General features: G+C 38.5%; 1 protein-coding gene across 1 annotated transcript; it reads right to left on the bottom strand.

Annotated features, from left to right (window-relative positions):
- Nucleotides 1–3,232: 3,232 nt before the first annotated feature.
- On the bottom strand, nucleotides 3,233–7,746 carry LOC140147889 (uncharacterized). Its single transcript, XM_072169668.1, has 3 exons — nucleotides 6,200–7,746; nucleotides 5,539–5,814; nucleotides 3,233–5,070 (listed from the first exon to the last, which is right to left on the bottom strand). Exons 1-3 carry the CDS (start codon nucleotides 6,915–6,917, stop codon nucleotides 4,397–4,399), a joined length of 1,668 nt encoding a protein of 555 aa, XP_072025769.1. The 5' UTR covers nucleotides 6,918–7,746; the 3' UTR covers nucleotides 3,233–4,396.
- Between the last annotated feature and the right edge of the window lie 4,857 nt (nucleotides 7,747–12,603).

Below are 12,603 nucleotides of genomic sequence, written 5' to 3'. Positions count from 1 at the left end.
CATCATATCTACTGAAGATAGCAAACAATAGTTATTGTGATCTACAGAAGATATTAAACAATAGAGTCATACGATCTACTGAAGATAGCTAACAATAATTTCATATTATCTACTAGACCCTGCTTCCTGACGTCGATAGGAACCCAAACAAAAAGACCTCCGAAAAGGGCGTTTGGTTTAGAGTATAAGAGAAGTTGGGAAAATCATCAAGGCTGTCACACTACTTATTGTTTGATGTTATTTCTTTATAAACTTCATCATTTACTACATGTGGTATGAATGTTACAGCTGCAGCACAGTGTGAGCTATTGGATCATGACTTTTGAGCCATTCATTTATTTTGAAGCTGTATTTGAGTTTATTATTATATCGCACCAAATTTAGAAACATTTGAATATTCTGTCGGTCCGTGTCACGTCACTTCCGGTTGATGATGTTCTAGTGAAAACAAGTCCCTGATTCGATTTTTGTTGATGATTTCTGTCATTGGTGTAATGTAAATTTCGATCGCAAATAGTCAGTGGAATCAAACAACCGTTTCTAAGTCTTCAGAGTGAAAGAAACTTACTTGATTTACCGTTTATATACTAACAAACTTAAAATTAAATTCCATGGTCGAGTGTCGTTTTTTCCGAAATTGAATGTCACTCCAGCAACATCGCTATGTAGCCTCCTTCACAGCCGGTTTCTGTTGTTCACAACAAACCGTGAGCCACATGCAGTTTGGGCCCGAGACTAGAGATAGCCCGGATGTCCGACCGACAGAATAGTACCAAACTCTTGCCCGGGTTCAATTCCCAGTCGTGGATTTGTGTTCACTTCTCGGCCATCTCTACAGGGAAAGATATAGTTCTTACGCATTTCATTACCTCAAGTACCAATTAGCTTCTTTGTCAACCTCTTGTTTTACCAGTAATTATTCTCATTATTATAATGTTCTATGGTATTCCGGTGAGTAGTAAAATTACACTGCTGAGCCATTCCATGTCAACTCCTGGGATGTGCACCGCAGCACCTCTTCAATTTTTTTCTTTTTCTGTGTGGTGGTAGATATTGATGAGAAAGTAAAATCCTGAAAATTTGAGCTTCATACTCCATTTCGTTTTCCCGTGGCATCAATTTGAAATTCAGGGGGGTAAGCGTAAAAAATGTGTCGCAACAGGAAAGACGATGTTTGGAGGTCCATAAATGTATAAAGGGAACCCCCAACAACTTTAAAAAGTATGTATCCTGGGGTACTTTTTTGTGTAAAATCCAAATCTGGCATCAGAAAACTTATGACTCCTTTACTTTAAAAGATAAAGGGCCCTCAAAATGCAACTTCGTCCATCCAGGACCAACTTCGGGAGGTCAGAACTCCAAAAGTAAAAATAATTTTATTATCCATTTTTTGGCCAGTCAGAGCCCTTTGGTAGGACATTACTCTTATCCCATATTGAGCCTATTAGAATACTTTTAGCTGAGATATTACCCATGCAAAACTCCAATTGTACATTTTGACCCCCCTGAAAACCAATGTCAGACATTTTGCCCCACCATCAACTTCAGGTATGTTGAAAATATGTTCTTGGACAACATTTCTGAGAGATATTGGCTTTGGGACTCGATGACTTTGCTTTAAAAACATCAGTTAGGTTTGCCTACTCACATATATGTCATTCCAACCACATCAACAAAATGGGTTGGTTGGTCAGTGGTCATCCACTCAAATTTTGCTGAAAATCATTTCTAGCATACCGCTATGAGCATAATAAACACATGGAAAAAAAATTAATGCTCAACTCCAAGGGGCTTTGGAGATATGGCTTGTCAAAATTTGGCCCAGGCCCCACTTTTTGCTCTCTCAAGTTGCGTCGTTGAATTAGTAGCGTTTTGGAACACTCATATTTTGACTTTGCGAAAAAGATATTAAGCTGAAAAGTATCACCTAGGGTGACTTTTACCCAGAAAGCAGAATCTTGACTCAGAAACATTGTATCTCATCTACTGAAGAAGTTATGGGTCTCTCAAAACCTCTTTTGACAAATAAAATTTTGACAGAATGAAGCAAGGTTTTGAGAGACCCATAACTAGAGATAAGTTGCACTGTTTCTGAGGCCAGATTCTGTTTTTCTGGTAAAAGTCACCCCAGTTAGTACTTTTCAGCATAATATCTTTTGCAAAGTCAATGAGTGTTCCAAAACGCTACTAATTCAACACGCAACTTGGAGAGAGCAAAATGGGTCTGATGGCCAAATTTTGACAAGCCATATCTCCCAAACCGCTTGGAGTTGAGCATTCATTTTTTTTTCCATGTGTTCATTATGCTCATAGAGGTATGCTAGAACCCCAATACAGATTTTCAGCAAAATTTGAGGGATGACCACTGACCAACCAACCCATTTTGTTGATGTGGTTGGAATGACATATATGTGAGTAGGCAAACCTAACTGATGTTTTTAAAGCTAAGTCATCGAGTTCCAAAGCCAATATCTCTCAGAAATGTTGTCCAAGAACATATTTTCAACATACCTGAAGTTGATGGTAGGGCAAAATGTCTGACATTGGTTTTCAGGGTGGTCAAAAAAAGTAAAAAATTTAAAGGTGCTGCGGTAATATTCTCAGGAGTTGACATGGAATGGCTCTGCTATCAAATGGAGCTATTCGTAACGTACATTGCTTGGGTGGGTGCGTTGGAGTGAAGATTAGTATTAGGCGTAGGGGTGTGTGTGGTTATGATGCGGGTGGGGGGGGGGGGGGGTGTGAGGGGTTGGTGGGTGAGGGGGTATGTGAGTGTGTGGTTGGGGTTCTATTCTATATAGATGTGGCCTTGTTGAGCAATTTTGAGTGTTGAGAATATTGTGCGTTGCTTATCTTCGAGTCTCGAATCAAATTTTCGAGTCTCGAGTTTCAAGTCTCGAGTAAAATTTTCGAGTCTCGAGAATGTGTGTTGCTCATTTTCGAGTCTCGAGTCAAATTTTCGAGTCTTGAGTTTCGAGTCTAGGGTCAAATTTTTGGAGTCTATTAAACTCGAAACTCGAAATATGAAACTCGAAACTCGATATATTACTATTAGACTCGAAACTCGAAATATGAGACTCGAAACTCGATATATTAGACTCGAAACTCGAAATATGAGACTCGAAACTCGATATAATTAGACTCGAAACTCGATATATTAGACTCGAAACTCGAAATATGAGACTCGAAACTCGATATATATCCCAGGAGTTGACATGGAATGGCTCTGCTATCAAATGGAGCTATTGGTAATGTATTCGTAACGTACATTGCTTGGGTGGGTGCGTTGGAGTGAAGATTAGTATTAGGCGTAGGGGTGTGTGTGGTTATGATGCGGGTGGGGGGGTGTGAGGGGTTGGTGTGTGAGGGGGTATGTGAGTGTGTGGTTGGGGTTCTATTCTATATAGATGTGGCCTTGTTGAGCAATTTTGAGTGTTGAGAATATTGTGCGTTGCTTATCTTCGAGTCTCGAATCAAATTTTCGAGTCTCGAGTTTCAAGTCTCGAGTAAAATTTTCGAGTCTCGAGAATGTGTGTTGCTCATTTTCGAGTCTCGAGTCAAATTTTCGAGTCTTGAGTTTCGAGTCTAGGGTCAAATTTTTGAGTATTAAACTCGAAACTCGAAATATGAAACTCGAAACTCGATATATTACTATTAGACTCGAAACTCGAAATATGAGACTCGAAACTCGATATATTAGACTCGAAACTCGAAATATGAGACTCGAAACTCGATATAATTAGACTCGAAACTCGATATATTAGACTCGAAACTCGAAATATGAGACTCGAAACTCGATATATTAGACTCGAAACGCGATATATTAGACTCGAAACTCGAAATATGAGACTCGAAACTCGATATATTAGACTTGAAACTCGAAATATGAGACTCGAGACTCGAAAATATGAATCGAAACTCAAAACTCGAAGATAAGCAACACACGAGAATATTGGTATTGCATTGAGTGGTAAGTATAACACGCTTTCGGGTTTTTTTTGTATTACATAATGCTTTCGCAATTTGCACTTTTGTTTTACACTATTCTATCTGGTAATCAAGCAGTTAGTTCCTTGCATATATTCTAACGATAATTGAGCTAACTTGACTGCTTGATATAAACAATAGCGACTCTCAGTGAACGGCTCTTTTCAGAGCCACCAAACCTTTTACATTAGCAGATAGGCGAGGTCTGCTTGTTCTCTGTTGACACGGGGCAGTCTTCAGTGAACGGCTCTTTTCAGAGCCACCAGTAGGCAAGGGTGGCCTACGTGCCTTATTCTTCTGAAGAAGTCAGAGCTGCTACTCATGACGAAAGCTTGTTAGTTCTTAACTTGTCCGACGGTGAACTTGCTAAAAACTTAACCAATAGAAACACTAGCATTCATTGCTTCTCTTATTTGGCATGGACAGCAGAACTAGAATGGACACTAAGATACACATTGTACTTCAATGTGGATTGTAATCGCGGTGTAATGTGGACGCTACTAGCCTTGTCCGTGGACAACCTAATCCGTTTGATTTCACTGTGCACAGTAGTCATAACATCCAACAAATTTAGCTTCCTCGCAAACCTTTCCAGCATTCCGAAGAGTACCCCAACATAGAAATGATACACGCTCTGTTTCGATTCGCTGATGGCTGATTTTGGAACTAGAGCAAATGTTAACAGAAAATCTGGATCATCTGGGAGCAATATTTGCGGAGGTGGAGGAGGAGGTGGTGTTTCACTATCGAATGTTGGAGATCGACGAGGAGACGACTTCTCCGTGTGTTTACTATTTTTGTTCTCTAACATCTGAAGGAAAAACAGCTTTGGTTTATGAGCAAGCATGGGGCAATTCTCGCTGCTGAATATGTCGGTGAGTTGCTTGATATCTACCGCAATACCATCAGGTCCAACAATGGTTGTTTCTGTACCGTGAGACAGAATACACACAACTAGGGAATCGAAGTAAGAATGGTCTTCTAGACTGAGAAAGCGTAGTGCTGAGATTATATCGAGTGACATGAGCCCTCGCATTACACGGACGTTGAAACCAAGCTTAATGAGTGTGTTGCGAAGTTTATCTGCGGACAGAAAATATAATGAGAAACAGAAGTTGTCATTTGTTGTTGAAGATTCAAAGGCCATCTTTGGATATGAAAACTATTACTGTCTGTTCATGGACTAATCCAAATTGACGCTACCAAGTTATCGACAGATTGCCGAAAAGTACCAACCAAAGTAGAGAAATTTAATACAATTACGTAATATCGGAATCATTTGGCGCTTCTGCCAAGTGTGAGACGTGTTCCAAGCCCTTAACCCCCTGGACACTACTGGTCATCTAACAGCATTTCTGATTGGTTGATAATTGAAATACTCATTTCAATTGCCAATTATGACTAGGCTTTAAATGACTTTATGGTCAAACTTGCATTTGCACATGAACTTATTAATACCTTCCTTGATTGGTTCAAAATTTGACACAATATTCATTTTAACCAATCGGCATGTAGTTCTCATATGGGTTTTAATATTGAACATTTACTTACCAGTGCTGTCTCCTTCCTCCGTGCTCCCGATATCATCACTTCCCGCATCACTAGCACCACTATGTCTGCCACTTGTTGTTGGAGTAGCCCTGGATGCATTCCTGGAGGAATCTCCTGTAGGCCATTCCATGGAGCAGAAGTTATCGATGATAATGGCCACACCTCTTGGTCTGGTACGCATCCTGTAACATGGGCGATCCCAACTCCCACCTTTCTCACTTCGAAATTGCACCTTGTTTTCCTGCTCTATTTCTTCGTTGAGTTTTCTCTGGTATTCTGAAACAGAAGATATTATATGGATATGTCAATAAGATGCTGATTTTATGGTATGGGGGGGGGGTCATTTTGGAAATACTTTCTGTGGTGCACACCAACATTAATTTGGCATTGGTAGGAGTGTGCGGAACCCATTTTCGAAAACTGCTCAAAGAACTGTTGGAACAATAGAAGTCTTGATTCAGGAAATTGACGAAAGTTCTCTGAGAAATGAGATCCTTCAAAAAACTGTTAGAGATCTTTAATCTTATCTAATTTAGTCTATATTATTCTTAGGTGACCCCGGGGGTTTCTGCATATTGGACTTGGACAAGTGGTTCTAATCCACGTGTCCCTGCCAAAACGGATTCCCAAGAAAAAGAGATTAACTATACTATAAGCTTACCCCTGAGACCATCCAATCCATCTTCCAATGCTTCCTGGACACCAGCAATCAATGGACATCCTTTCCACTCGAACGTCTGAAGCTTACTGAGTCTGCTGGTCAAGTATGCCGGCAAGTACATCAGACAACTGTTCTTTACCTGAAGTTCTTCCAACTCAACTAGCTCACACAAACTCTGTGGTAACCATTCTAACTTATTATCATTCAACCATAGCAACTTCAATCCTTTCAGAGCTGAAATTTGAGCTGGTAGACTTGTGAAATTATGATTATCTAAAAACAACTTTTCTAAATTGCATAGAGAATCCGTGCAAAGTTCCATAGGGAACTCTGAGAGGTTGTTATCAGACAGGTCCAGTAGACGTAAGTGGGTGAGTTGTCTAACTTGAATGGGTAGATTCCTTACTGTATTGTTGCTGAAGTACAACTTCATTAAGTCTTTCAGTTCACAGAGTACTCTTGGAAACTTGTCAAAGCAGTTATTCTCCAGATATAACCACTTAAGTTTCTTCAGAGCAGACATTCCTTGTGGAAGATCTCGAAGCTTGTTGACGTTGAGGTTAAGCCACTGAAGCTCTACAAGTTTGAAGAGATCATTTGGCAGGCGTTGCATGTTCCGATAGTTAAGATCTACCCTGAGGTCAAAGGCACTGCCTTGATATGGCGTAATACCTAAAGCTGTCAGCGATCGACTCAGATCCGTCTCCATCATGTCCATGTCGGCAGGATATGCGGTGATTGAGTGCAGTCTTGGAAATCGGAATGGGCAGCGTAATTTCTCTTTAGGATGTAGTCAGTAGCTGTCTGCAGATATAGATCTTAGCTCTTATTGCGGGAACTCCATAAAAACTACGATGTACATTCATTCATCTTCTGTCCGTCCACAGATTCGTCTATATATTCTGTGTTCTATCACTTTTGCCTAATATCTGATTCTCAAGTTCTTATTATCATGTTAACCAATTTGCGGTATGAGCAGTTTTAGATTTAGATCGTACCACTTGTTCTCTTGAAGTGTTCAGTTTAACGTCCGTATAAAAAATAGCAAGGTTAACTGCGTAGCACCACCTTAGGTAGATGGCTCAGGCGTGTAATGATGTTGCCTCTCGCTCATTTCATAAATCATGATGATTACTGTGCAAATGTTTTGTTCTCTGACTAGACGAGAGTGTATAGCCAAGATGCAGCATGGCCAACTGGTATATCTGATTTATAATCGCAGACAGCTCATATAAAAGACCAATAAAACGGAATCAGACACACAATCGCTTAATAGCCACTCGTCATCGCAAATATTTAGACATCATGCCGATACATCTATTGCAGGTGCAGGTGCAACAGGTTATTAAATCAAGCACTTGATCCGTAACACGTATCCCGGTACAAACAAAGTTCACAGCTTTTATCTTACTCCTAGCGTTCCCATGGTAACGGTGGACGCACCGGTATTAAAAAGGAAGAAGCCGTTTACGTTTGACAATATAACTCTGTCTCAACTCTCTATTTCAGTGTTCACAATATATTTTCATGTATAGACTCCCTGTAGCAACACGACATTCCTTTGCCTACTACTTAGTGTCTGGGGTCAAAGGGCCAAAATCTTGACATGCAGTAGTATTGATATTCAATACAATTGAATTACTAAATTGTGGATATTTATAGATTTAATAAACACGCTCTAGAATGTAAAAGTAGTTTTTACACTGTGCATGTCAAATACTAGCTTTAGGCTTATTTGGGGGGTTGTCACCTGCAAGCTCTTGCATAATAGTAATTATTATCTGCATGTTGTTTTTGTGAATATTTTAAGCTGTAGTTTAAATACACGAACATTTATGTCCCATGCAAAGAATTGCTATAAATGAAAGAATACAATATTGATGGATTATTAATTTGAGAGCTTTATACCTATCTACGTGAGAACTATGCAAGCATAAATATTATTCATTTATTTGCTTTCAAGCTTTGTGCGTGCAGTGTTTGAACATGTTGAATATCGATCAATCGCCCTTTGGCAGTAATTTTTACTGTAATGACTTAGCGCTTATTGTTCCTGCCTGGTTCCATCCGTGCGCTACCGGTATAACATGCGATATATTCCTGACGATAAATTTCACCGCTAGGCCTATTTTCGCAATTATATCTAAGAACAATGATATTTCGTTTTCTTAAACATGGTTTAAGGGATCTAAAATGAGCGTTTATTGCGTTTCGACAGTATTTTGTGGGACATGAGAGCACCTCAGACCTATCGAATTGCATTCTGAATACGAAGCATGTCTTTCTGATATCAAATAATTTTCATTTTTGAAAATCACAATATAATACAAATTTTATGACAAATTATAAAATTTGATATTTTTCAAATTTTGATATATAACAGTCCTCGAAGTAAATTATATAAATCTAATGACATATTCTTAAAGTGTATGTAGCAGGAGGAAAAGCCGACGGTCAATTGAAAATTTTGACCTTTCATATTGAAGATATGGATTTTGTTCCCAAAAAGGCCTTTTTTATTTTGGCGTTTTGGGAAAAAAATCCATATCTTCAACACGAAAGGTCAAAATTTTCAATTGATCGTCGGCTTTTCATCCCACCTACATACACTTCAAATATAAATCATCAGATTTATAAAGTGTACTTCGAGTACTGTTAAATATCAAAAATATCAATTTTAATGATTTGCCATAAAATGTGTATTAAATTGCGAATTTCAAAAATCAAAATTATTTGATATCAGAAGGACATTCTTCGTATTCAGAATGCAATTCGATATGTCTGATGTGCTCTGATGTCCCAAAATAAATACTGTCGAAACGTTCATACCCCAGCCCTTAAGACGCTAAGTCAAATATCATGAATATCACTGTTATTCAAAGTCTCTTGATCCCTGCTTCAGTTTGTGTGTAAATAATTAACTATTTAAAGGAATATAATATGCAATTAGTGACGAGATTTTGATCATGAACAGGAAATCGGTCCAATTTGTGCTGTCAATATGACTTATTTATAGCTATTTAAATGGATAATTAAAATCATTCATTAGGCCTACGTCGCTTTAATATTAAGGTTGGTTTTGTTATTGTGATTCAGTGAATATTATAAATGTTGAAAAAAAATATTCACGCGGAGACTCTGGGCTATACGGATCTATGATCCAGGGCAGCGGAAAGAATTTGTATTTAAAAATAAAGATCATGAGTCTAAATGTATTAATATTATAATTATAATATTCTTCCTTCGATTCCCTATTATATATTAATTATATTTATAATTATTTGAAATTTTTACGCATTATAGGCCTATAGATATGTTTCCAAATGAATGTTCCTGATGCATGTCATATGTCACTGCCACTGTACTTTATAGTAATATCAGTATTATTTTATGAAGTAACTTGCTACTACTTGGGGGGGGGGGGGAGCGAGTTGGCGCAGCGGTAGTTCCCTCGCCTTGCACCACTGAGGTCCCGGGTTCAAGGCCCGGCCGTGCCCAAGACCTGTGCACTTGGTTTATCCCGATCCATGCTCGCTCTCGCAGGTTTTCTCCGGGATTTCCGGTTTCCTCCTGCTTTCAAAAATCGGTGATTAGTTGCTTGGTTATCAAAAACTTCCTCCACCCAATGGAATTTGAGGAGCTGCAGAAAATGGGTGGATGTTACAATCTAAGTGCGGATAGGTTTGCGCCATGTTCGGCTGCATCCAGCCTAGTTGATGCGATCTGATTGTGATGATTCACCACGCAGCGAAATTACAGCGCTTTGAATCCTCTGGAAAAGGCGCTATATAATTTATTTATTTACTACTGATATCAGCATTAATGAAGTAACTTGCTACTACTGATATCAGCATTGAAGTAATTTGCTACTGCTGATATCACGATTGACGAAGTAACTTGCTACTGCTGATATGAGCGTTGATAAAGTAACTTGCTACTGCTGATATGAGCGTTGATGAAGTAACTTGCTACTGCTGATATGAGCATTGATGAAGTAATTTGCTACTGTTGATATGAGCATTGATGAAGTAACTTGCTACTACTGATATGAGCATTGATGAAGTAACTTGCTACTACTGATATGAGCATTGATGAAGTAACTTGCTACTGTTGATATGAGCATTGATGAAGTAACTTCCTACTGCTGATATGAGCTTTGATGAATTAATTTGCTACTGCTGATATGAGCGTTGATGAAGTAACTTCCTACTGCTGATATGAGCTTTGATGAATTAATTTGCTACTGCTGATATGAGCGTTGATGAAGTAACTTGCTACTACTGATATGAGCATTGATGAAGTAATTTGCTACTGTTGATATGAGCATTGATGAAGTAACTTGCTACTGCTGATATGAGCATTGATGAAGTAATTTGCTACTGTTGATATGAGCATTGATGAAGTAACTTCCTACTGCTGATATGAGCTTTGATGAATTAATTTGCTACTGCTGATATCGCGTTGATGAAGTAACTTGCTACTGCTGATATGAGCATTGATGAAGTAATTTGCTACTGTTGATATGAGCATTGATGAAGTAACTTCCTACTGCTGATATGAGCTTTGATGAATTAATTTGCTACTGCTGATATCGCGTTGATGAAGTAACTTGCTACTGCTGATATGAGCATTGATGAAGTAATTTGCTACTGCTGATATGAGCATTGATGAAGTAACTTCCTACTGCTGATATGAGCTTTGATGAATTAATTTGCTACTGCTGATATCGCGTTGATGAAGTAACTTGCTACTGCTGATATGAGCATTGATGAAGTAATTTGCTACTGCTGATATGAGCGTTGATAAAGTAATTTGCTACTGCTGATATGAGCATTGATGAAGTAACTTGCTACTGCTGATATGAGCTTTGATGAAGTAACTTGCTACTGCTGATATGAGCATTGATGAAGTAACTTGCTACTGCTGATATGAGCATTGATAAAGTAACTTGCTACTACTGATATGAGCATTGATGAAGTAACTTGCTACTGCTGATATGAGCATTGATAAAGTAACTTGCTACTGCTGATATGAGCATTGATGAAGTAACTTGCTACTGCTGATATGAGCATTGATAAAGTAACTTGCTACTGCTGATATGAGCATTGATGAAGTAACTTGCTACTACTGATATGAGCTTTGATGAAGTAACTTGCTACTGCTGATATGAGCATTGATGAAGTAACTTGCTACTGCTGATATGAGCATTGATAAAGTAACTTGCTACTACTGATATGAGCATTGATGAAGTAATTTGCTACTGCTGATATCAGCATTGATGAAGTAATTTGCTACTGCTGATATCAGCATTGATGAAGTAATTTGCTACTGCTGATATCAGCATTGATAAAGTAATTTGCTACTGCTGATATGAGCATTGATGAAGTAACTTGCTACTGCTGATATGAGCATTGATGAAGTAATTTGCTACTGCTGATATGAGCATTGATGGAGTAATTTGCTACTGCTGATATGAGCGTTGATGAAGTAACTTGCTACTGCTGATGAGCATTGATGAAGTAATTTGCTACTGCTGATATGAGCGTTGATGAAGTAACTTGCTACTGCTGATATCAGCATATACTGCTCTGTCATCACTTTTTCAGAACTGTTTAAGATGCTTCTTCGTATACACAGAATGTGTTAGATAAGTTTGCATCTTCAGTGTGGCTTAAAGGTCAATTGAGACCGGGTCGTTTTAGGTCATCGTGAACAAGTACATTTATAAGATGGTGCCCAATCCACCTTTCGTAATTGACCACTTCGCCACTGTTAGCTGCGTTTGGCTCTGCTAACTCCAATTATGTTAACTAAGTGGAAAAGTGAAAGGAAGACCAAAATCACATCCTCCCAATTAAGCAAAGTTAATTTGCCAAGTAACTAGCTGAGACTTGGTACATATGTAGTTAGTTACTTGGTAAAATACCTTTGCATAATTGGGCGTATGTAATTTCCACTTCACTAACTCTGGCCTAATTGAAGTTAGCAGAGCCAAACGAAGTGGTTAATCACGAAAAAGGTGGATTCATCAATTAAAAGATATAGAGCTGGAAATGTTGGGTCCCATTCATTGTGTAGATTATTGGGTAAATTTGACTGGTTTGCGAATGTCATACATGGGCTTTTGCATTATTGGGTGAAAATTAGTCAACATGTAACTTGATCTAATCATGCTTGTAATAGTGAGCTGAAATTCTGAGGGAATTGTCATTACTATGTGGTTTACTAAAATACATGAATTAGGATATGGGTGAGCGTCAACGTTGAAATTAGGGTCCGGGTAAGGGTTAGATCTTTGGAACAGCAATATAATTTAAAGGTCCTAAAATTGACGCTTGCACAAATATATTGTTGGGTCAACAATTCTGGTAAATCATTCAGGGTAACCTGGTATGGGATCAACT

Source organism: Amphiura filiformis, chromosome 3 (genome assembly GCF_039555335.1).
Source record: "Amphiura filiformis chromosome 3, Afil_fr2py, whole genome shotgun sequence".
Classification (NCBI taxonomy): Eukaryota; Metazoa; Echinodermata; class Ophiuroidea; order Amphilepidida; family Amphiuridae; genus Amphiura; species Amphiura filiformis.
Note: the sequence above shows the minus strand (reverse complement) of the source record. Positions and strands in the feature narration are given on the sequence as shown.